This window comes from Artibeus jamaicensis, unplaced genomic scaffold (genome assembly GCF_021234435.1).
Source record: "Artibeus jamaicensis isolate MK-2021 breed Jamaican fruit bat unplaced genomic scaffold, CSHL_Jam_final contig_444, whole genome shotgun sequence".
Classification (NCBI taxonomy): Eukaryota; Metazoa; Chordata; class Mammalia; order Chiroptera; family Phyllostomidae; genus Artibeus; species Artibeus jamaicensis.
In genome coordinates, this window is record NW_026521831.1 from 9,303,009 (window position 1) to 9,329,127 (window position 26,119).

General features: G+C 37.1%; 1 protein-coding gene across 3 annotated transcripts in view; it reads left to right on the forward strand.

Moving 5' to 3' along the window:
- Positions 1–26,119, forward strand: part of PPP4R3A (protein phosphatase 4 regulatory subunit 3A) — a 36,905-nt gene that overhangs the window by 1,939 nt on the left and 8,847 nt on the right. The window contains exons 2-10 of one of the 3 annotated variants that reach the window (XM_037130120.2): positions 9,214–9,269; positions 12,789–12,887; positions 16,743–17,360; positions 20,216–20,293; positions 20,375–20,491; positions 21,228–21,383; positions 23,319–23,450; positions 23,548–23,650; positions 25,324–25,482. In XM_037130120.2, the coding sequence (XP_036986015.1) occupies positions 9,214–9,269; positions 12,789–12,887; positions 16,743–17,360; positions 20,216–20,293; positions 20,375–20,491; positions 21,228–21,383; positions 23,319–23,450; positions 23,548–23,650; positions 25,324–25,482 (1,518 nt within the window). The remainder of the gene's footprint in view (positions 1–9,213; positions 9,270–12,788; positions 12,888–16,742; positions 17,361–20,215; positions 20,294–20,374; positions 20,492–21,227; positions 21,384–23,318; positions 23,451–23,547; positions 23,651–25,323; positions 25,483–26,119) is intronic. The other 2 variants (XM_037130122.2, XM_037130123.2) reach the window with 2 other exon arrangements.

Below are 26,119 nucleotides of genomic sequence, written 5' to 3' on the forward strand. Positions count from 1 at the left end.
GGAAAACTTAAGTCCAAAGAGTAGACTTAGAAAATTCTCAAATACTTGTGAAATATTGTTCTAAATATTCTTTCCTTTGACGAGTAATTTTTTTCTAACAAGAAAACTGCAAATGGAATATCAAAGAATTTTGGGTACCTACTGTGTGCCAGACTACTTGTCTCCTCTGGTATAGAATGTATTATTAACTTTATTCTGTAGATGGGGAAACAGGCTTAGAGAGGCTAAATAACAGCTGGGTTAGGGAGCAAAGTCAGTGTTCAAACTGGATTTGAGTGAGATATCTAGTCTATGGCTTAACTGGTATTATCAGTTATTTGATTGACTGTTAACAGGGTGTCTTAAATCCCATATTGCCTGCTTGCATTTGCTGCTTTATGCTTAGACTCAATGCAAAGAAAATAAAAACAACTTTTTGACTAAAGATTTAAAATTATAGTTTATCTCCAGGCCACACATGGGAGGTTTTGTATTGATTGCAGTTTTGGGTTATTCATCATTGTGTGCTCTCCTCATTCTCCCTTGTAGTATAATTGAGCATTTTCTTTTTATTGTGATGAGCAAAATGGAAAATGTTTCTGATTTTCTATAAAATGGGTCATTTATCTTGTTAGACGAGCTTATATACTGGTCTGAAAATGAGAAATGCAACTTCTGAATGGAAGTAACTGGGGCCTCCTCGTTACAGGGGCCATCTGACTCAGTGAGCATGCTGTTTCCCCTGAAGTGGGCTGGGTTGGCAGATCTGTAGTGCGTTTTGCCTTGGAGATGATAGGATGTCCCACAAAGCCCCTGAGCCCATTTTTCTGAATTGGCATTCTTATTTAATAGGTTCATGTTGGCAAGATATGTTATAGGGCATGCATTTTTTTCTTTAATGGGTTTACCTCCTCAGGTATTATCATAGCTGTGTACCTGCAAAGTTCTATCTTCAGTAAAGATGACTAAGTATTTTTCTTCTCTCAGCTTATGCTCTACCTATTAACTTGCTGAAGTAAGGATAGTGTCATCCCTTGTCCTCTCACTTTATGGTCAAACTGTTCTACTTTCCTCCATTATGGTCTTTACCAGCTCTGCCTGCCAGCTTGAGAATTGATAAAGAAACTGGAATTTCTCTACACACTGAAGGATGTCTTTGAACGTGAAGTCATATCCATACTCTTCACTCTGGATTACATGCCAAGCACCAATGATAATGTTCTTGTATTTGGTTTTTGCCTTGAGTTTTATAAAGTATTTTTTACATTCCAAAATAGTTTTAACTATTATCTGACTTGACTGTTTCAGAGTTAGAAAGATCCAGTTCTCATTGGGGCATGATGAAAATGAGACACGGGGAAATGTTTTGGTCATGGTAGCACTACTAGCTGATGATAAAAACTGTAATCCCGTGTTTCTGCCTCTTGGTAGAACTTGGTTGCCTCTGTCTCTGCTGTAATTAGAAAAGAAGGTCAGAACACTTTGGGTGGGAAAGTCTTTTTTGTTTTGTTTTGGCTGTTGTGGTGAGAGAAATGAACAGAGAGAGCATCAGCATTTTTTACTGCTATTCTTACAAATCAGTAAGTATAGAATCTTGCATACAGGAAGCATTCTAGATTTAGCTACCAAGAAGAGCTTAGTGTCAGTACTGGGAGAAATACTTCATTTGAAATGTTGATTTCAATATTTTTTCTTGTGTAGACCTACTTTGTAGAAAACGAATATAGGCTTAGGGTAACCAAACCCTTGTCATCTGTTCCGTGTGATAACGGAGTGCAGTGAAGACTTGACCCAGGTGTGAAACTTTTTAATGTGATGCTGCCACTTTGTTTTTTCCCCTAAACCTTCATTTCAGTTTTTAAATGCCATGTGTGTCCCATTAGCGGGACCACAAAAATCAGGAGAGGGGTACCTAGAACACAGACCTGCTCTACGTATAAAGCATACACTAGTCTTTTATCCAGATGAGATTTTTGGACTTCTTTAACTCATTTTTGATGGCGTTTTCTTCCTGGTACCTTAAGCCCCTGCCTTTAGCTTTGAGCATTGATAAGAACAGTATATTGGAGAAACCTAGAGGTTGAACTGCTTCCTCTGGAGGAACAGAGCTGGAGCTATTCATTCTGAAATCCTTGTGTTTATGCAAATCTAAACTGAGGCCAGGACCTAAGTTTCTTAACCCCACACCAGATACTCCATACTACTTGACTGATTGATTGGTTGTTGGTTAATATTGAAAATAAAACCACAGAAGTTATAGAAATTCAGGTCATTTCTTCAGTGAAAGGAAATGATATCTTCCAAATAAGTGAATTTTCCAGCTAAATAAGACTGTATGCCAGAGATTAAAGCTCTCAGCAGTTTTCATATAATGTCTCTTAAATATATGCTAGAAAGTTTTTCTTAAGCAATGTAATGATCATGTGTTGGATAGATAAACTTTCGTTTGTAATGTGCTTCTGGATCATCATTATCAACACTAATTTTTCTGTTAACCAGATTTAAAAATACTTACATGAGTGTATAAGTATGTTTGTTAGAGGAGGAATCAAACAAGCTGTTTGCTAGCTGCATCCAGGCTGATTTAAACTCTTTGGGAATGGTAGTTTAGTCAGCACTACTGCCAACTGCCTTCACCCCCTTCCTGGGAGGTGTTTGTTTTGAAGGGTGTGTTGGGGGTTGGCAACAGGATTTTAAAAAAAAGAAAGAAAAGCTCTCACATTTCATTTTATAGGAGGAACCAAAATGTCATGAAGCAGAGAGGGAATGTTTTTAATGACCTAATTATTTATACTCATAATTTTACTATTGATCTTATTGTCACTTTTTCTTGCTGTTAGTCTGTGACTGCTTTTGCCTGCAGTTGTCTTGGCGATGTTCTGAGGGCCATTTCCCTTCCTCTGCTGTGGTGTCGGGGTGCACAGATCTGTCTCATCCAAATGTCCAGGAGTATTCCACTGCGTGTTTAGTTCACACAGTGCTCTGTTCAGGGGCATTTCTCAGACTTTTGTCCCAGGATACCTTCATACTCTTAAAATTGAGGATCCCCAAAAGCTTTTGTTTATGTGAGTTATATCTATTAATATTTACCATATTAGAAATTAAAAGTAAGACTTTAAAAAGCTTTCTTAAAACAAGAAATTTAGTGAGAAGAGTGTCCTTATTTCACATTTTTACAAATCTCTTTAATGCTTGGCCTAATTTTTTTAAAAGGAGGTTTCTCATCTTCATTCAGCCTGTTACAGTACCACAGTATGGATACTGAGAAAAACAAGAGTGAAAAATGCAAATCACCTTTTAGTAATATGAATATAGTTTTGATTTGCCAGATCCCTTAAGGCCTCCACACTTTGAGAACAGCTGGCATGGAGGTTGTTTCTAGTTTTTTACCATTATAAACACTGCCAGTGACATATTTATTCATATACTTGGCATCTATGTGAGGATGTAAGATAATTTCCTAGAAGAATTGTTGAACTAAGGAGTAGTATATTTTGAAAAGCTTGATAAAGACAAATGATCCTCCAAAAAGATTGCTGATTTTGAGTCTTGGTAATAGTCAACGAGAATTATGGACCCTCTTTTTATTTATTATTTTAAAGAAGTATATGTGCAAATAGTGGCTTGGAGGCATATCAGAACTTCTTGGGGACGGATTCCACAAGCACTTGCTGTGCAGTTGTGCCCTTTAGTTCACCTGAGCACAGTTGGTTTGCTAGTGGTCTGAATGACAGATTCTGCAAGTGACAGATTTAATTACACGTGTTGGTGCATTCTGCTTAGCTTGACTCTCTTGGGTTTTTTTGTGTGTGTCTCCATATTTCTTTCCCAGACGTTCAGGTTGGAAGTGGGGAGTCCTTTCTCAGGTCTTAATATTGGAGTTTGCTTTGTAGGCTTGTCTTTCTCTTGTCTGTGTGAGAGTGTCTCAGATGGCATGAGGAGGAGGAGTCATTGGGAGGGTGAGAGTGAATTTCTCTAGGGGGATAAGGGCATCATCGGCTTCTTTCCAGAGAATGAATGTGTTTCTCAAATAAGTTGTAGTGGTTGGCTGCCTTATCTGTGTGCTTCAATATTATTAGGATGATACACTGGACCTTCTCATTATCAAAAGTATGTGTACTCCCTTGATGAGAACCTTTTCTACCTCCTTTAATGTTGCTTCAGGTCTGGTAAGGATCATCTTCCTCAGTTCTCCCTTTGTCTTTGCTACTATGATAAATGCCTCTCACCTACAGTTGAACTGTACGTCTGCGTCCATACTCATATTACTAGGATGGGAGCATTGTTCTTAGTACTGTAGCTATAGCAACTGATACAGGTAAACTTGTTGGGGGAAGGGTTGGGTTGATGCATGTTAACACTCAGCTGGATCTTTTCAGTTGATTGGGGAAGTGCTCATAACTTGACCCAATAGAAACTAGAAGGTGGAGATGAGGAACCTAATACATGGACTAGAAATGGGTCTTTTCATTATTATCTTACTTCACTCCCAAACTAAAAAGCTATTTGCCCTCTACAACTTCTACTGATCGCTGAGGGAAGATGGTACTGCAGACCAGAGCTGGACTTCTAAAAGTGGTATCTTAGACTGAAGCCCTGGAATATGGCTGAAGTGGGTTTCAGGAAAGATACTTTCTCCTAACGTCTTCAATGGCACCCCCAAAAAGAATACACTTGCCAATGCCAGAAGCTTCTAGTATGTTTTAGCCAGAGTTTTGGGAGGGGACACTTCAAATGTTCAGCTTGTGATTTTTCCTTTGTAATTACCCTGACCCTGTAACCCTGTTGTGAGAGTTTTGAAGCAAATAGAAAAGGGACTGCCTCCTGGCTGGTGTAGCTCAGTGGATTGAGCACGGGCCTGTGAACCAAAAGATCGAGGTTCGATTCCCTGTCAGGGCACATGCCTGGGTTGCAGGCCAGTCAGTTCCCAGCAGGGGATGCACCAGAAGCAACCATACATTGATATTTCTCTCCTTCTCTTCCCTTCCCTTCTAAAGATAAATAAATAAAATCAAATTAAAAAGATCTCCCATTTAAAGAAAGAAAGAAAAGAAAAGGGACTGGTACTTAAAAATAGGTATACCACTGCCAGTTTTTTGTTTTGTTTTGTTTTGTTTTGTTTTGTTTTGTTTTGTTTTAGCTGCTCTGAAGTCAGGTGTATATGTTTATTGAAAACACAACTGGAAGTGCTAATTCCACCTTCCTGTGCCATGTATTGTTTATCCCTTCTCTTAAACTTTAAAAAAAACCAAACTTTTGAAGTACAGTATGGATATTAAAAAGGTACACAAATTGTTGGGGTGGCTAAACAGTCTATTGCTTTTTTTCTATAAAATAAAAGATACTTTTTTCATTTACACCAATGACTTTACTGATTTGGATGTTTTGAGTGTGTTGGCTCTCCCTCTCTGTTGGCTTCTAGTGGGTAGAGGCCAGGGCGCTGCTATACACCTTCCAATGCATAAGACAGCCCCACAGCAAAGAAGTATGTGGCCAAAATGTCAGTAGTGCCAAGAAGTTTTGGAAACCACTTTTGACTTGTTTGATCAGTCATAGCATTTTTTCCATACACTGCACAAATCATCTTTTTTGTGCTTTAGTTGTGTTTTTACCTTTCTTGAAGTAATAAAGTGTAATACACCAGAAATGTTAAGTATTTTCTTTTGTCTTAAATATTAAAACAGCTGCACAAAAATATACCAATTTTGATGTTTTTAAGAAATGCATGCTGATACGACAGCTGTCAGTACAGTCTAATAAAACTGTTTCTAATGAAGTTCAAGACAACTAAGTACTACTAGAGACATCATACAGAAAAACTAAACGAAGTTTTTGGTCAACCCAGTAGAATTATTCAGCTTGATGAGTTTTCACAAAATAACCTGCACTCTGGAAACCTGTTCCTGTTCCCTTCTCAGTCACTATCTTTTCTTCTCCTCCCTGGAACCCTACTTGCTGATACCTAAAACCACAACCTAACTTCTAATGCCATAGGTTAATTTTTGCCTTTTTTGAACTTTATGTAAATGGAATTATATGGTATACACTTTTGTCTGAGGCTTCTTTTCACTCCTGTTTGTAAGATTCATGTGTGTTGTTGCTTTCACATATGTTTAGTCCATTAACACTGCTATAGGATGATACTCCATTTGAGTATTTACACTGTTAAGGTTTTTTTTGTGTGTGTTTTTTTAAGAGAGGAAGATAGACATTGAGAGAAAGAGACAGACATTGATTAGTTGTTCTACTTATTTATACATTCATTGGTTGATTCTTGTACGTGCCCTGAACAGGTATTGAACCTGCAACCTTAGTGTATTGGGACAGTGCTCTAACCAACTAAGCTACCTGGCCAGGGCCTACTTTTTTAAAACAGTGTTCACATGGCGTATAATTCACCCATTCAAAGAGTGTAATTCAGTGTTATAGTATATTCTCAGGGTTATGCAGCCATCACCACAGTCTAATTTTAGAATATTTTGTCTTTAAAAGAAATGACATGCCCATTAGCAGTTAACTGCCCATTCACTCCCCGTTCCTTCCAGCCCTAAACAACACCTAATGTACAGCTCTTTACATTTGCGTATCCTGAACATTTTATTAAAATGCAGTCATATGGTATGTGGTCTTTTGGGACTGGCTTCTTTCATGTATAACGTTTTCAAGGTTCATTCATGTTATAGCATGTATCACAACTTCATTTCTTTGTATAGTTGAATAGTATTTCATTTTATTCATCGGTCTTCAGACATTTGGATTGTATCCACTTTTGTGCCGTTATGAATAATTGCTACCATGGACATGTGGACACACACAAGGTTGGGCAGAAGTAGGTTTACAGTTGTTCATATGGAAAACACAATAATCATAGTAGAAGAAGAAACTTCTTCACATTACAGCTGTGAGCCTACTTTTGCCCATCCCTGTATTTGTGTGGACATAACACTTCAATTTCTCGAGTGTATACCTAGGAGTGGACCTGTTGGTAACTAATTTTTTAAAAGATTTTACTGTTTTTAGAAAGAGGGGAAGGGAGAGAGAGAAACATAGATCTCAGTTGCCTCTTGTATACCCACCCCTAGCTGGGTGCGGAGGGGACGTGGCCTACAACCCAGGCATGTGATCTGACTAGGAGTCGAACCAGTGACCTTTCAGTTTGCAGGATGTACCCAACCCACTGAGCCACACCAGTCAGGGCAGTAACTGACTTTTCAAAGAACTGCCAAACTTTGCCAAAGTGGATGCCTTTTTTGCACCTATAAGCAAAATGTGTGAGGGTTCCCATTTCTCCACATTGCTGTCAACACTTGTTATTGTCTGTCTCAATAGATTATAGGCATCCTACCTTGTGTGAAATGTTATCTTATTTGTGTGTTTTCTTAAGGTTTTTATTTATTTATCTTTAATGGGGAAGGGAAGGAGAGAAATATCAATGTATGATTGCCTCTCGTGGGTCCCCTGCTGGGAACTGGCCTGCAACCCAGGCATGTGCCCTGACTGGGAATCGAACCGCTATCCTTTGGTTTGCAGACCCATGCTCAATCCACTGAGCCAGGGCTTATCCAGCCAGGGCTTATTTGTGGTTTTAATTTGTAGTTCCTTAATGACTAATGATATTAAGTGTCTTTTCATTTTACTGTGCATTTGTACATGTTCTTGGAGAGATGTCTGTTCAGATCCATTGCTTATTTTTAAATTAGATCATCTTATTACTGAGTTCTAAGAGTTCTGGATACTCGTCCCTTAGGAGATATGTGACTTCCAGGTGATTTCTTCCATTCTCTGGTTTGTCTTTTCGAATTCTTGATGGTATTATCTGCAGCACAGGAGTTTTAAATTTTAATCATTTTTGGGAGAGGTAGGTTGTTAACTTTTAAAGAGGCATTACTCAGTTTGGTTCTATGACACTGCACTTCTTGCAGCTTCTGAAATTTTTTAAAGTAATCCAGTTGTTCACTTGATTATCTTACAGTTTTTCTAGAGACAGACAGTTTTTGAGGACACGATATTTCAAAGTAGGTTTTTTGTAATGTATTTTTTTCATGGAAACCAGAGTGTAATTATATGCCATGGCCCATCTTTAAAAAGTAAGTTTGATGACTGATTTCATTGGGAAATAGTCAAATACAATTTTTGTTCTAGTAGTTAAAATAATGAAAGAATATTTACAAAGATAGTTGGAGACTTTTAATACTTTTAAGGAACTCTAAACATTGAGTTCATTCACTTGCTACTTTTTCTTACGAGTGTAGAATGGTGACACTTCTTAAAAATTACCAAAATAAAAAATCTAATAATTGTGCATAAAGGAAATGGAAGGGACGCTGGAAAATTTATTTTGATTATTCTGGCAAAAGTTTAGAACAAGAGGAGGGAGATTAAACAATTTCCTCTGGAATGTGAGAATATTTAGCTGAACTGCAGCTAAAAGTTGTAAAAAGGAAAGAGCCTTAAGAAATGGGGTATTGGGGCCACAAGATGAGAAAAATATGGAGACTGTTTAGTTACCTTAATTAAGTACAGAAAGGAAAAAAGATTTTGGGTTAAGCAGTTCACCCCTGCTAGACACTGGGAGTGGGGGAGGTGTTTAGAGTGAAAGGGAAAGCTGTTTATGTACATAGGATATTTGCAAGTTAAGTCATCACAACCTGGGCAGTGCTGGTATTTTACTATATAACAGTGCTGTTATGAGCACATAGAAGTACAATAAATGGTCAGTGAATCACTAACATGGGACAGTATTCATAAATGAGTAACATAAAAGCAAGCTAGTTAAATCTGGACATGTTAAGAGCACCCTTTTGGAATGGGTAAAGCAGCTGTTAAGTGTTATATGAGAAGAAATGAACGCTTTGGATGAGAGACAGGTGCAGAGAAATCTGCTGCTTCTCAAGCATTTTGGGCCATAACCTGTCCTGAGATTAGTGCATTGGGATAACCTAGGAACTGGTTGATGAGGGGAGAGGTATAAATTTAGTCTTAAAATTTGCTCTTTGTAACAAAATGATAGTTGTTTTCCACATACCATGAGTCTTAGTATACTACCAAGGGGAGTGCAAATTAGCTTCCAATGAGAAATAAACTGCCTGTTTGAAGATGAAGTGTGGTGAATTCTGTATTGTGAGAAATTTTCTTAACTGAATTGTATGTGCACCACATGTTCAGAAAAAGGAAATATGTGTGTTTTGCTGGTTTGCAATTACATAATGGAATGTCTTTCTTTTTGTTTCCTAGGCTCTCTACTTTTAGAATCCAAAATAAATCCTAACACTGCATACCAGAAACAACAGGTAAAAATTTAAAGATGTGTCTTATTTTGCCTATTATCTCAGTTTAGTGATTAAATGAAAATTCACCCTCTGATTACTTACAATGAAAAATTCAAAAACAGATTACAATGTATTTTGCCAGCCTAATTTAAAAAATTTGATTTCTGCCAATTTCTCTAATATAAACAGCAATCATTTTAAATTTTAAAAAAAACTTGATTTCAGTCAAGCTAATTTTATGTCCCAGGTAGTTGAGCAGCTGAACCTTAATAATTGAACATTAAAAATAGAAGTTTTGTTGTTTCTGTCCAAAGATTTTTTTTAGTGGCCACCAATGTAATCATCAGCCAGTAAACACAACTGAATAGTAGAAACTCCTTCCTTTACTGTTGTACGTGCCAGAGGGAATACTCATATCCCTGTACCGCAGCTCAGTGTAGATAAAAATCTGATTTCTTACATAGCCTGAGGAGGATCTTACAATGAAGTTACAGTTTTTAAGGCAAGTTTCAGTTTGAGTATTCTTTCTTGTACCTTTCTGATGTACAGGAGATATTTGAAAGTAAATCATTCCCTCATTTAATACCTACTTGCACTGTCGTTGAAACTTGCACTGTCGTTGAATGCGTTGAATGCCGTCTGTTTGGAACTGATACACACACTGTTCTACAAATCCATTGAAATCAGTATCAGTTTCCCATTGCCCTGAAGGTGCAGAGAGAAAATAATTCATGATAAAGAATATTACCACCACATTCATATATATTACTTTATAAATATATGCATGTATCATTTTATAAATTGTAAAGTGCTTTGCTTCATCATCAACACTAAAATACTACTAGGAGGAATTTAGTATTGGCTTTATTTTGCACATTAGGTGATGCAAAGGTTGTGAGTTGCTTGAAGTAACACACAGTACAGAGGAAGGCTGATTTAAACTCCTGAATTTATTTAGTGGCGATTTATTTTGGGCATACTTGTCCAAAAAACATTGGTACAATGTGAAATATTTTCCTCATAGTTGAATGATCTACTTCACGCTATGTTGCATCATTCAGTGTTAAGAAAATTTTTAGGTTTGATTGGAATGGTTGGAGACTGGAGTATTTGGCTTTGGTGTTTTATACTTGAATACATAAATTCACATTTTGAGGTTTCATTCATTCAGTTAAGAATGAATGAGTTAATTCATGTCTTAACCTTTAAGCTGTTAAATCACAAATAGGCAAGGTAATGTATGAAAATTAGGCTCTTAAAGGAAAACCGAAGAGCAAGATGTATGAATTCTCTAACTTCCAAATTTGCCAAATGGATAATTAAGAGCAGATGTCTAGCTGTGCCTTAAAGTAAGCCTCCACGTGATTTTTGAATATACATTGTAGCAGAGCAGTTGCTTACAGTTATATTAAATTCATCTTATTACTAATGTGATAGTGATTTTAGGCTTTTTCCTATGGGTCTTATATTATCACCACGTTTCGTAATAGTTGTATTATACTCATTTTAAAGATGAAGAAGCTGAGGCCTAGGGAGATTACCCACCTGACAGATTTACAATGTTCATGTAAGTAATTCTGAGCCTGAACAGCGGTCCATCGCTGTGGAACACATCGCCTACCTGGGATCTGTGATCTCTGATCTCGAGAAGTTCTTGAATATAGTAAACAGGGATCTTTGAGCTCTTTTTTAAAATTGTGAGTAAGATTGTGGATTTTCACTAATAGTAATGCTGCACACCCTGATCAAATGATTATTTATACACCTCCGTCTGGCATTACTCCTTCACTCCCTCTCCCCCTTCCTTTTGTGACTGTCATTACTTTAGTTCAGTGAGAGACTATATTGATCTTGTGGTGGACAGTTACATACTTGACTAAACAGAGTTAATATGCAAATTCAGCACACAGATTTTTTAACATGAGATCCATTTGTGTCCAGTAAGAGGTATCTAGGGTAATGAAAAGTATTCAAAACTGCCACAGTAGAAATCTAGGTCCTTTCAGTTACCTTGAAGACAGTCTGATCAGTGCACTTTCAGCACCCTGCTAGATGCTCAGTCAGCCTGTGCTTGGCTCCTTTCAGTTACTTTTTGGTTGGATTGAGTTATTTTTTTCTTTATATTGTACTCAAATCCATTTAACTATAACTTCTCTTACTCTTCTTTTTTGACTAGTTTGAGAAAATGCTACATGATCACTGTTATATTAAGCTTTTTAAAAATGTAAATGTAGAATGGCACTAGGGAGTGCCATTCAACATTTCATAGACCTCTCTCAGTAAGAGGACGCGTTTTCATTTTTTAAAAGATTTTATTTGCCCTAGCTAGTGTAGCTCAGTGGATTGAGCATGGTCCTGCAAACCAAAGGGTTGCACGTTCGATTCCCAGGCAGGGCACATGACTGGGTTGCAGGCCAGGTCCCCAGTGGGTGCTTATAAGAGGCATCCACACATTGTTTCTCTTCTTTCTTTCTGCCTCCCTTCCTCCCTCCCTTCCCATCTCTCTAAAAATAAACAAATAACAACTTTTTAATAAAGATGTTATTTATTAAGAGAGGGGAAGGGAAGGAGAAGAGAGGGAGAGAAACATCAGTGTGTGAGAGATACTTTGACTGGTTGCCTCTCGCACACCCCCAACCACGGACCTGACCACAACCCAGGCATGTGCCCTGAACCAGGAATCGAACCGGCACCCCTTCAGTTCAGAGGCGGGCACTCAGTCCACTGAGCTGCATCAGCCAGGGCAAGGGCCCTTTTTAAAAAATGGTTGATTGCTATGAAAGAGGGTATATGTTTATTTACTGTCAGTAAGTTTGAAAATATACCCAGACCCTATAAGTATTATAGAACACATTATTTTGTACTGTGGGGAATGTAAGATGGTCTTAGTATCGTAAGCGTAGTGTTCTGCCTGTTTTCATCTTAATAAAAACTGGACCTGTTTATTAAACTTACCATCATTAAAAAAATAAAAGTGAAGAGGAGTAGAGGGGTGGTGGGACCTTGCTTCTTGAAGCACAGCACTGGTGAAAGTTCACAACAATCCGTCTAGACAAATGTTCACATGTTACAAATTTAGCCGGTAATTTCAAGGGCTTCATGGGCCTACATACCCCAGGTAAAAAACACTTGACGTTGACAGCAGAGGGAGGAGCTAGGCTTATCCATCCTGTCCTCTCCTTAACATGCTCTAGTTACTGTTAATGCTCAGACTTTCTCTTTGGGCATGAAATGTAACTTAGTGTGCAAGCATAGGATTGATGAAAATGTTCACTTTGTATGTTTTAGTACAGTTAGACTGTATGCTCGTTTTGCTATGCTTGTCATATATTGGTTAAATTACTCCTTAAGGGAAATAGTTTTCATAGATTGGATAAAGTGAAATGTAAAGGGTCATGGGTAATTACCAATGTCAGTGTCTCAAAAAGTGAAATGAATACTGTTCTCAGTTCCTTGTTGCTTTATTCATTTGCCTTATACTTTGAAGTAGTTTGTGATAATGTATGTTAATCATTCAGACTTCTTTTTTTCTCTCTCAAGGATACTTTGATTGTGTGGTCTGAAGCTGAAAATTATGATTTGGCCCTTAGCTTTCAAGAAAAAGCTGGATGTGATGAAATTTGGGAGAAAATATGTCAGGTAATTTAAAAAATTAGACAACCAACACACTCTCTTTTAATACCTTATTTTTTTGTTATGCTTTCAGCTAATACTCAAAATTTTACTAAATACGGGAATTGGCAAAAGCAGGTTTACAGTTGTGCAGATGCAAAACACAGTTTTTAGTCTTTTAATATTTGTTACTTACTGCATTTGTTTGTATTATAGCTGTAAACCTGCTTTCGCCTACCCCCGTACACAAGCATTTCATGTAGATCTCTTAAATTCACTGCTCTCTGTGAAAAGCCTGATTTACAGAAAAGTTCAGTTACTTGACATCAAACTATCCAGCCCAGACCTTTGCTGTAGCCACGATTTTCTATCCAGTTGCCTTTGGGAGCTCCTCTGTTAGTGCCCCCTTGCATCTCAGATTTAATAGTCCAGAACCAAACATAATCTCACTGAGATCTGTTCATTCTTCTATCTCTTTCATTTTAGTAAATGCCATCCAATTGCTGAAATCAGAAACTTGAGGGTTGTGTTTATCCTTTTTCACTCATATTCATTCAGTCTCTCAATCATAAATTTTAAATCCGTTCAGTTGGCTTCATTTTCACTATCATAATTTACTAAGCCACCATCATTCTGTGCCTGGTTTATTGCTTTCATCTTGACTCGTCTTTTCATTCAAGTCCATACCATAGCTAGAGTGATCTTTTTAAAAATGCACATCTGATCATATCACTTTGTTAAGTTACTTCTGTGGCTCTTGACTATTTCTTCGACCTCATCTTGCATGTTCTAGTTGATTCTGGAGTTTCCTGTTCAGTTAATAATTTCCATAATCTTTTGTGAATGCATTTTATTTGCTCTAGCGGCTTAAGGCATTGGCTCTTGTTATGTAATCATTTAGACCATTGCATTGTAAGGGCAGCTTCTTTATCTTCACATTTATTTTAGCTGGAAAATAATCTTCAGATTTCCTTAATTCAGTGGTTGTGAAGGTTTAGTTCTCAGACCAGCAGCAAGTGTGACTCTAACAAAGCCTTTGGTCAGATTTCTCTGTAAAGGGCAGGAACTAAACATTTTGGGCTTTGTGGGTCATAAAGTTTAATGGCTATTAAGCTCTGCTATTTTAGTGCAAAAATAGCCATAGAAAACACATCAGTAAATGGGATTGGTTTTCTTCATGGGAAATTTCATTTACAAAAACAGGTGGTAGGCCAAGTTGGCTGTAGTCTGTCAACCCTTGCTTGCTTTGGGTGATTCTGGTGCACCATGAAGATTGAGAGCCACTGCCTTAATAGAAGCTGCAGTCCTTGAGACAGTTTTTGCTTAACTTGTAGAATTTTTTTCTGCTCTGTATTCTTCTCAGCTGTTCCCCTCCCCATAAATTAACCTGCCTGTTAAACTGTCCCTTTCTTGTCCTAACATGTAAGAGACATTTATATCTGAATGCTTTCTTTGCCTTCCATTCCATACAATTGCTGTTTTGTAGCGTGCTCCTCTAGGATTTGCCCCGTGGAGTTCTACACAAAGAGATGAAATTAGGGGTATGCTAAAATTATTGGCACCCATTCAGGAAAGGCTTGCTCTCCTTCACCTTCCTGAGTTGAACTGTTGCACTCCTGACCCAGTCTTCTGTTATGCCAACATTTAACTTCGACTGGCACTCAGTCTGTTACCACCATGCCTGGCTTTCCTATAATACAACTGTCTGATCTTTACTGTACTTTTCCTTAGTCTATAATACCATAAATCTTAGTCATTTTCATTTGGGTCACAGATAGTAGTACTCGGATACTTTTTCTGCAGTAACTTTTCTAGGCCATTGTAGATATTTTTCTGACCTTCTCCAGCTTTAAATACTTTAGGTTCAGTATTTTGTTTCCCAGTCACTCTTTTATGGTCCTGTCTGTGCTTCTCAGTTTCTGGATCTTCTCATTATTTCTGGATTCTGGCTCTCCCAGCATATCCAAGGGAATACTATGTTTTGAACCCAAATCATTATTTAAAAGATTTTATTTACTTATTTTTAGACAGAGGGGAAGGGTGGGAGAGAGGGAGAGAAACTTGTGATTGCCTCTTCTGTGCTCCCTACTGGGGACCTGGCCTGCAACTCAGGCATGTGTCCTGATTGGGAATCGAATTGGTTGACCCTTTGGTTCATAGGCCAGCACTCAGTACACTGAGTCAACACCCAGGGCTGAGCCCAAACTATTTTTGATCTAGAAACCATTCTGTAGTACACTCTTTGATAGAAGTTATGTCTGAGTGTGTCTCTTTTTTTCCTTTTTATGTTTTTCATAACCTTCACATTCTCATTATCTTCATATTTGTCCAGGCTGACTTCTAATATTTATATTTTCTCTTAATAAAGAAGAAAGCTCTTTGCTAGCTTATACTTTTATTTTCATTCTTCCCTTGTTCTGCTTCTGAAAGTATTTGTCAAATTGTACAATCACACCTTGATTTTCTGAGGAGATCAGATTCCAAGAGTATCCTAAATACAGGTTGTCTGATTACTACCTTAACCTTTATATTTGTAAATTAGCTGAAGAAGATACCATTTTTCATTTCAATAAAGGTTCTCATCCCTTTTCTTTTTTAAAAATCAAATGCTACCATTATTCTACAAGTAAAGCCATGGCTTCAGTATGAGGTCGCTAAAGCTATAATGAGAGCTTATGTAAATAACAGGTCCAGAACCAAACTGAAGATCATGCAAGGTACAAGCTGTGAATGTATCTAGCCTCCTTGCAGTGGTCTGCCCGCTGGGTCAAGATTAAGATGATACCACCGTGCAGCGTATTAGAAGACATATTCCAGGACATCTTCCCTTCTAGTATCCATCAACAATATCTTATAACTATGCAAAGCAGTTTTAAGTTTCTTTGTAAGGCCCAGTTTTTCCATACTTTCACCATTCAGTTTTGCCTTTTGAGCTGATTTAGTAGCAGTCTCAAATGATATGGCCAAGAGAACAAACTACTTTTATTTCAGAATATGTCTTTGGCCTTTTGTAAAAATACTTTTTAGCCTTAAAAGTTATCTTTATAATTAGAGCCTTTACACTGACATAAAATTGGGATTTAATGACAAACTTTAGGACTTCTGGAGGATTAGGAAAGCTACAAGTTTAGGTATAGACAAGAAAACTTTTTTGTGGTTTGGTTACTTTTAGCAGATCCTCTTGGGGATAGCTCTGTTACATACAGGTTACAGTTACTTTTTCATGGTTTCATTTCTGTATGTGTGCACTGGTTTCCCATTCAGTTTGCATAATCATATTTTTGGGTACCAACCAGCGTTTATAGCAAATCGGTGACCCACTTTGGTCCAAAGCTAGTTGGTGTATGCTCTTTGGCCTTTGATTTCTAGAGTTGACATTAATTATTTTCCTTGTTGCTTACAATTATATATGTTTTCTATGGTCTCAGCATTACGATATTTGTAAGCTTCTCTTTGAGGAGTCTGGTGACTATGGTGGAGCACAGTGTTGTGAATGTTTCTGAGACTTGCCCTCTGTTGGAAAAGAGGGTCGTGGATATAAGATGCGAGTGGATGTTTCAGCATAGGCCTCTTCAGCGAGGGTCTGCAGGGCACTCCTTCTACAGTTAGTTTAGCATATCCTAGAATGTTTATGTTGCTGATAAATCTTGCACTTAGGAGGAAGCTCATCCCCTTTCTTAACTTTGAACTACCTTAAAATTGAAAGTATATGTTACTTATAGATATGTAACTTAGAAAAGTGGGCAGTTGGGTCAAGTGTGAAGGAATCTTAAACCCCAGAGTTGTCATTATAGTTTTTTATAATATTTCTTGTATGTATATAAGAATATCTTTTGGATTTGCTTGATTATATTGTCAGCTATTATAAATCTGATTTAATAGGTTCAAGGAAAGGACCCTTCAGTGGACATCACTCAGGACCTTGTAGATGAATCTGAAGAGGAGCGTTTTGATGATATGTCATCGCCAGGTTTAGAATTACCATCTTGTGAATTAAGTCGCCTTGAGGAAATTGCAGAACTTGTGGCATCATCTTTACCGTCCCCCCTGCGTCGTGAAAAACTTGCACTAGCACTGGAAAATGAGGGTTACATTAAAAAGCTTTTAGAGCTTTTTCATGTGTGTGAGGATTTGGAAAATATTGAAGGACTGCACCACTTGTATGAAATTATCAAAGGCATCTTTCTCTTGAATCGAACTGCTCTTTTTGAAGTTATGTTCTCTGAGGAATGTATAATGGATGTCATTGGATGCTTAGAATATGATCCTGCTTTATCACAACCACGAAAACACAGGGAATTTCTAACAAAAACAGCCAAGTTTAAAGAAGTGATTCCCATATCAGATCCTGAGCTGAAACAAAAAATTCATCAGACATACAGAGTCCAGTACATACAAGATATGGTTCTACCCACCCCATCAGTCTTCGAAGAAAATATGTTATCAACACTTCACTCCTTCATTTTTTTCAATAAGGTAGAAATTGTTGGTATGTTACAGGTGAGTTTGATTATTCTTTTTTCCTACTTGATTGATACCATTTGAACTGTTGTCTTTAGCAGAGGTAATTTCACGTTCCCTTTAAATAACTAAATTTTCTTCTTACAGTATGCCTAGTCTCTCAGGTCTGGTGTTTCAGGTTGTTTCCATCAAAATTGCCTAGGCTGCAAATTCCTGGAGTCTGCACAAAACATAGAATCAAAATCTTTACGAGCAGGCCAGTAACTTGCATTTGTAACACACACAAAGTCAAACAACCTCTTCAGTATATTATCCCATAGTGTGTGAATTGGTCTATTCTAACTGAAATGGAAGTCTGCATAGTGCAGAGATTTGTGAGCTGCGTACTTCCCATGTTTTTGTTTCTCTGATGTCCGTGATATTGTGAGAATAACGGATATGTGACATGACTTGAAAGATATATTATAAAGCCTTACCTCAGATCTACAAACAGTAATTATTTGCAGCCTGGACTTGTTTAATAAATTAAGGAGACAAATATCAGAAAAGCTGCTTGGTTGCACACACTATAAATAAAACAGTAAGTTTAATTTTCGTGTCTGTTTCTTTTTAGAAAACTGCTGTATTTTCAGTGTCTTTGGCCTTTGTCGTGGGTGGGGGGGCACTTCAAATAGAAGCCAGTTTTACCAAAGCTGCTTTCTTGGAACTAGTAATCCAATTAATGTTGATTAATTTGACGTGTATATTCTGTTTATTTAAGACAGACATGTAAACAAATGATATAGGCAGTATATTCTGGTAAGTGTAGTAGTAATCCTCTGTACTGTGTATTATAACTGATAATGGAGGAGGAAGAAGGGTTTTGATACCAGTTTTCATTTATTCTTTGATAAGGAACTGGTTTTTACTAGAGACCTATTAGACCCTGTGTTCTGATCCAGTTTTGGTTCCTGGTTTCCTTGGATGGCCCTGCGCAGTCCTTTTCTTTAGCCTCACATGGTTCTTACTTTGTTAGGTGGTGATTTGTCACTTCTGTATTTTCTCAGTCTTTATACCTGTGCTGGTTTTGCTCATTAAGTATGCGTACTTTCAAGTTGTTAAGTGCTTCTGTGAAGAAAGTAGAATTTTACAAATTTTTTGATGAGGAGTGATAGAGATATAATTAAAAGCAGGTTTTTACCCACCTTAAGAAACAGTTGTATCCCTTAACTTTGCCTACTCTATGTAACAGTGTTAAACATTCTTATTTTCTCTGCTTCTATACCCCAAATGCAGCAGTTCACAGAATCTTTTTTAATCATTTGATTTCCATTTCATGGAATACATTATATCTGGGATACATCTTGAAATTGGATGCCATTTGAGGTATGGCCTATTTGTACATTTTAGAAAAAAAGTAAAGGTGGGAATAACCAAACTGCTTCAGTGTTACTGAAAATGTTTTTTGAGCACCCAGAACAGGAAATACCACTAGTTTATAGTTAATCTAGTGGAAGGTTGTATGTACACACACAACCCTATATACATGTAGGTATGTGTATATATATTTAGACTTTGGCTTGTCTGTATGGCTGTAGTGTTGAATTTACTTCTAGCTGAGGTAGTGTGGAATTAAACTATAACAAAAATCTTCAAAATAGTCATGGAGAAAATTGAACAGGTAATCAGGTCTCTATCACCCACTGTAGCTGGGTTTTGGGGAAATTTCTTAACCTGTCTTAATTATAAAATAAGAGGTAAGGTAATGTTTGAGGTTCTTTCCAAGTTCTGTACTCTGACTTATTTACCCTACAAACATGTTTTCTGAATCCTTTTCAGGATAATTTTACCCTATGGGAGTCTTTTGAATCCCTTCCAAAATAATTTAAGGCATGTTTATGTGTACATACGGCTATCTTCAAATAATAGGTTTTTCTAAACTTCTGAATTTAGCTTTTTTTTTTTTTAAAGAGTTTATTTATCTTTAGAGGGGAAGGGAAGGAGAGAGGGAGAGAAATATCAATGTATGGTTGCCTCTCATGCATCCCCTGCTGGGAACTGGCTTGCAACCCAGGCATGTGCCCTGACTGGGAATTGAACTGCAGTACTCTGGTTCACAGGCCCATGCTCAATCCACTGAGCTATACCCACCAGGGCTTGAATTTAGCTTTTTAAAAAATTGAATCATTTTCTGTGTCTTTAAAACACCAGGGAAGCTTTGTCCTCATTTTTATTTTCCATTTGAAAGGTTGTAAAACCTTAACTCTGGCCCTGGCCAGTAGCACTGTGGGTTAGAACATTCTGTATGTGCCCTGACCCCGTTAAGCCTAGGGTCAGGGCACATACAGAAATCAGCCGGTGAAGGTGTAAGTGGGTTGAACAACATATTGACACCTACCCACTTTCCTCTCCTTCCCCCTCCTCCCTCCCTCTGTCTCTCTAAAACAACCACCAAAAACCCATTAACTTAAAAGTTAAGGTTATGAAACTATGAGAACCAGGGTTCTGTAAACTATGGGCCACAACTGATTTTTGTAAATAAAGTTTTGTTTAAACACAGCCACACTCACTTATTTACACACTGTCTCTGACTGCTTCCTGTGATAAAAACAGAGTTGCATAGTTGTGGCAGAGACCATATGGCTTGCAAAGCTTAAGATATTTACTATGTGGCCTTTAAATAGGCTTAGGAAATAGAGCCTTGCCAAGTTATAAAGAACAATTTTTCTGTGTAAATTGCCAATTTATCCTTCAGTAGTTGGGTTTCTCTGTCTCTGTTTTTAAAAATCGCATTGCCAATACAGTCTTTTTTTTTGTTGTTGTTAACTGCAGTTCATGTCTTCTATTTCAGCATCTAGAAATTATTCTATTATACTTAGCCATTAATGAGCGTAATTTATCCTTTGATTTCACAGGAAGATGAAAAATTTCTGACAGATTTGTTTGCACAACTAACAGATGAAGCAACAGATGAGGAAAAAAGACAGGAATTGGTAAGAAATTTCATATTATAAAGGACATGAAATGAAAACAAAAGACCTTTTATAGTCACTTACCCTTTTTCCTAATTTCAGGTTAACTTTTTAAAAGAATTTTGTGCATTTTCCCAAACACTGCAACCTCAAAATAGAGATGCTTTTTTCAAGACTTTGTCAAATATGGGCATATTACCAGCTTTGGAAGTCATCCTTGTAAGTCTGTGTCCCCTTATTTTTAATTGCCATTATATTTTTAATCTACAAAAGTAGTATTTTTTATGTAACATGCAAGTATTTATAGCCAATATTTAATATTAGCTGTGTATTACACAATGGTTAAAAAGCTATAAAACTTCAGTATTAGAGCCCTAGCTGGTGTAGCTCAGTGGATTGAGCGCGAGCTGCAAACCAAAGGGTCGCTGGTTTGATTCCCAGTCAGGGCACATGCCTGGGTTGCAGGCCAGGTCCCCAGTAGGGGACACATGAGAGGCAACTACACATTGATGTTTTTCTCCCACTCTCTCTCCTTCCCTTCCCCCCTTTCTAAAAAATAAATTAATAAGAAAAAATTTTTTTAATCTTCAGTATTAAAGTTCTTGAAGAGTAGTGAAAGACTGCTCAGAGGAATTTTCCATATTTTTATATTTTTAAAGATTTTATTTTTAGGGAGGGAGAGGGAAAAATCAAAGTGTGGCTGCCTCTCATGTTCCCCCTTCCACTTTAATAATTGTTAAGTTCACAGCCTGTTGACATGTTAAAATAGAAAAGTAAATAAGAATAAAAGAAAGTATAACTTTATCTGTAGAACCAGGGATTTTACATGCAGGAGAATATCCTTGGCCTCTTTTTTTATTACATTGTTTTCTTTTAATTTGTTAGGTTTTGAATTTATGTAGCCATAAGTTCCCTATTTTTATAATTATGAGAAATAAGTGCTTTTTATCTGCAGGGCATGGATGATACACAGGTGCGAAGTGCTGCTACTGATATATTCTCATACTTGGTTGAATATAACCCATCCATGGTACGAGAGTTTGTCATGCAGGAGGCACAGCAAAACGATGATGTAAGTAAGAAGTTAACAGAGCAAAAAATAACCAACAAGGTAAATATTATTTGCACTAACAGTAAGTATTTATACATGGGGAGCAATAACTGTACTTACTTCAGATTTAAATACTTGACATTTGGGAAAAGTGTAGCCATCATATCAAATGGCCTATTCTTCCCCTTAATTGGCTCCTGTCTCAGTTTTAAAGTGTGCCTTACAGATGCTCAGCTTAAATTTTTTTTTTAATTTTTGAATGTTTCATAATTCTGAAGTTAACTTTCTATATTGTTTAAATCATTTAACCAATAAATCATCATTCTTTTTTTCTTTTAAATAAAGATTTATATTTATTTTTGGAGGGAGGGGAAGGGAAGGAGAAGGAGAGGGAGAGAAACATCATTGTGTGTGAGGTACATCGATCTGTTGCTTCTCACACACACCCACTGGGAACCTGGCCCACAATCCAGGCGTGTGCCCTGACTGGGAATCGAACTGACCACTTTCGGTTCACAGTCTCACCATTCAGGGCTAAATTGTTATTCTTTATGTGGAATTATGAATAACTTTCCTAGGAGAACATTGACTTGGGTAGGGATTGATTTCCAAAATCGTCAAGAATGAAGAAAGGAAGCCTAGGCCTTTGGGGACAGTATCTAGAGTGCCCTTACTGCCTCACCATGGGGAACCAGCTGTTGTCTTGTTCGTGCACACACACACACGCCAGTTTTAAAGTGAGGCAGGGAACCCTGTGCCCTGGCAGTGCAGCGTGTGTGAGAGCCCTCGGTGTGCGCTCTGTTCTAAGGTAGTTCAGGCAATGATTTTGATTCCTCCCTTCCCCTATAAAATCTTGAAAGTAATTTTTTGCTTAATAATAAACTAATCTTCTGCCCTAAACTCCTTAAGGGAGGGGGGAAAGACATCCCCTTGAGGCTAGAAATCTGTATAGATTTTTTTCTCTTTTTTAAAATGTGAGAAAATAAACTTTTTAGAAAGATACTCATTTATGTGTAGTGATGTTAAAATGAAGTAGAATGCCCGGTTACTTCTATATTTAAGGTTTTTAAAAAAATTGTAATGTCAGAAAAGTGCAAGTTTGAACTGTTATATATTTTCACATTTTTCTTTTATAAAATAGTCCAATCTTGAAAACCAAACTACCTGTATTAAAACAAAGGCTATTCTTGTTGGGCCTGCGACCCACTAGTGGAACACACATTGATGTACTTTACTCACATGCAGTAGGTCTCTTGATTCCCAATCTCTGTCATCATTTTCATAAACTGTTCTCATCTTCCTTCTGTCTGTCCTACCATCGCATGTATAGGCAAGAGCAGGGATCTTTCTCACTGAATCCTTCTCAGTTTGTATTTACTCCTGGGCCAGGGACACCGGTCACAGCAGACCTCAGGAAAACCCACAGTCAGTTTTCTGTGACATTTGGAATCTATATAGTACATTTATTCTCCTCTTGTTCTCTAAACACGAATCTCATTTTCCCCAATTTCAGACATGCAGGTACCAACTAATTTTTTCTTAAAATTGAAACTTTATATTATTCCCATAAGTGGAGAACAGGTATAGATATTATTTGCCATGAATAGAAGGAATCCACAAAAATGCAGTGAAAGAAAAAAGTTATAAATTCTAGTTAAACATTTTTACTATTAAATCTATGCATCTAAGGCCCATTACCTTTCTTCTTGTTTTGTTATCAGGAGGTAATAAAGATTATTAATACCAAACTGAAATTTTGTTTTTGCTTTAATCAGAGATTTAAAGATAACTGGAAAAGTTTCTTTACAGTGCTATTTAGTGTAATGTCTTTGTACCACATTTTAGGGAAACAGTGCCATATAACCTATTTAATAAGTCAGTCATCTCATTTTGTTTATAGCTAACAAGACAGAGCTAGATATAATACTGTAGTGTGTCATAGCCTGTGCTTTTTCCATTCTCTCATAAGTGGTCTTTTTGTATTTTTCTCACCAGGATATTTTGCTCATCAACCTCATTATAGAACATATGATTTGTGATACAGACCCTGAACTTGGAGGAGCAGTCCAACTTATGGGCCTGCTTCGAACTTTAGTTGACCCAGAGAACATGTTAGCTACTGCCAATGTAAGCCATGGACGTGTCTATATCATGCTAATATATTGTTTATTGCTGGTAGGAACCAGTGCAGTTAAAGTTCATGGAAGTGTTTTTGATTCCTTAGAAAACAGAAAAGACTGAATTTCTGGGTTTCTTCTACAAACACTGTATGCATGTCCTCACTGCTCCTTTACTGGCGAATACAACAGAAGACAAACCTAGCAAAGGTAAGGCAGTGCAGGTTGGTAGTTCTTGGAGCTTGAAGTCTGAAATTCACAGTGTTCATAGAAAGGCCTAATGTATTTTCAAAAGAGGTGTTCAGAGTAAAATTTCTTTAAAGCACTATAATCAAGATAACAGAAAGGTAAAATAATATAAGAAATTATTTGTTTTCAGGGATGGGAGAAATAGACAAAAAACTGTATTTGAAAAATAACTAAACAAAAATTTTAAAAAAGAAATTATTTGTTTTCAGAATTGAGAAAAAAATTTTGTTAAAGTAATAATTTGTTTTTCATTTGCATTTACATAGGTGAAATAATAAGTTCATTTTGAGTATTTGTACTCAAGGTGTGTAGTAGAGCAAAGCTTGTGCTCAAGATTAAGCTTTTTTTTTTTTTTTTTGAGATTTTATTTGTTTATTTTTAGAGACAGAGGAAGGGAGGGAGAAAGAAGGAGAGAAACATCAATGTGTGGCTGCTTCCCACATGCCCCACAGTGGGGAACCAGCCTGTAACCTAGGCACGTGCCCTGACTGGGAACCAAACCAGTAACCCCTTGGTTCACAGGCTGTTACTCAGTCTACTGAGCCACACCAGCCAGGACAAGATTGAGCTATTTTTATTTGCATTCGTGATTGTTCTTATGTTTTAATGATTTATTACTTCTTCATTTTATTCCTTTAGCTTTCATCTTATCTGTGTGTTGAATTTAGAAAGTAGTTTTATAATCTTCATCTGAAACTTTGGGGATAAATATTGAAACTATGGGAACAAATACATTATTTGGTCATATGAATTATCAATATAGTACTTTTTAAAATCCTCACCCAAGAATATACTCAGTGATTCTAGGGGGAGGGGGGGAAGGAGGAAAACGTGGATTGGCTGCCTGCTGCACACACCCCAACTGGGGACTGAATCCACAACCCTTCAACCCCATGGGACCGCCACACTGGCCAGGGTTCAATATAGTATATTTTAATTTGCAATAGGACTCAGAAAATAAATGACTCTAGAATCAAGTCTTGGAAACATGATACTCTTTTTTCCTGTCTACTTGATTCATATTAGGTAGAACCTGAGGCTTCTTTCCAAACCCACATGTTCAGTTCATCAGACATTCTTTGAAAGCCCATTGCATGGAAGGCATGTGCTGTGATTCTAGGGGCTGAATGGAGGAATTGAAAAATAAAATAATTTCAGAGGCTTGCTGCCTGGTGGGCAAGATAAATCAGTCATTATAATTCAATGTTGATTCATTATGTGTAAAAAGGAGGCACAGAAGATACTTAGTTGATTCTTGGAGCAGAGAGAGTAATTGCACCAAGACCAGACGGTGTCTGACAGGACCCCCCGTGCGGGGTGTGCACGTCTGCTAAGGGCTGTGTTAGGGCAGGGTAGAGCACCCTTACACTGGAATAAAGCAGGCCCAGTAGCTGGTGTCCAGTCTCTGCTTTACTGGCTTTTCAGACTCGGGTCTTGTGAAACTAATTCCTCATAAAGTTGTTCAAGAAATGTGAAGCATCATTCTCGGTACATGGTAGGCATTCAGTGCACGTTCTTTTCCTTAACTTTAAAACGTTTCGGTTAATAGGATTGTACTTGATTGGAATTTGCATTCTACATTTGGAGGAAGAAAAGAATACTAGCCATTAAATAAATTGTTTTGTTTATTTTAGATGATTTTCAGACTGCCCAGTTGTTGGCACTCGTATTGGAATTGTTAACATTTTGTGTGGAGCACCATACCTACCACATAAAGAACTACATTATTAATAAGGACATCCTGCGGAGAGTGCTAGTTCTCATGGCTTCGAAGCATGCTTTCTTGGCATTATGTAAGTGTTGCTTCTGGTAGACCTATTATTTATATATTATCATCTTGTTGGTATCTTTATGTTTCACTACCTGAGAAGAAGAGATCACTAATCTCAGGCCAGGAGAGCTAATACTAAACCACACTGATTATGTACCTGGGCCGCATTTGGACCAGGTGATTGTCCTGCCTCTATTCTTTCTCATTATTATACAGCAAAGGAGTTGAGTGTATCAATAAAGTGTATTACCTTGGAGTATTACATTCCACCTAAGTATTGTATTTCACCTAAGATCATTTTACCTCAGTTATTATTTTTTAAACAGTGCAGCATTACTAATGACAAATTAGCTTTCTTCTTGTGAGACAGTTTTTGTAATTTGGAAAATTTATAGCTAATCAAACTGAGTTTCCAAAACACATTCTAAGTTACAGAATGCCTAGCACAAATGCCTACAGATGGTTTGTTTGTTAATTCCACAAATAATTTTTCCCCAGCTTTATTTCGATATATTTGACATAACATTGTTTTACCTCATATATTTTAGAACAGGGGTGGCAAACTACAGCTGTTACCAAATCCAGCCTGTGGTCTAATTTGTATACAGTCTGAAAGCAAAAAAAAAAAAAAAAATGGTTTTTATGTTTTTAAAGAAAAA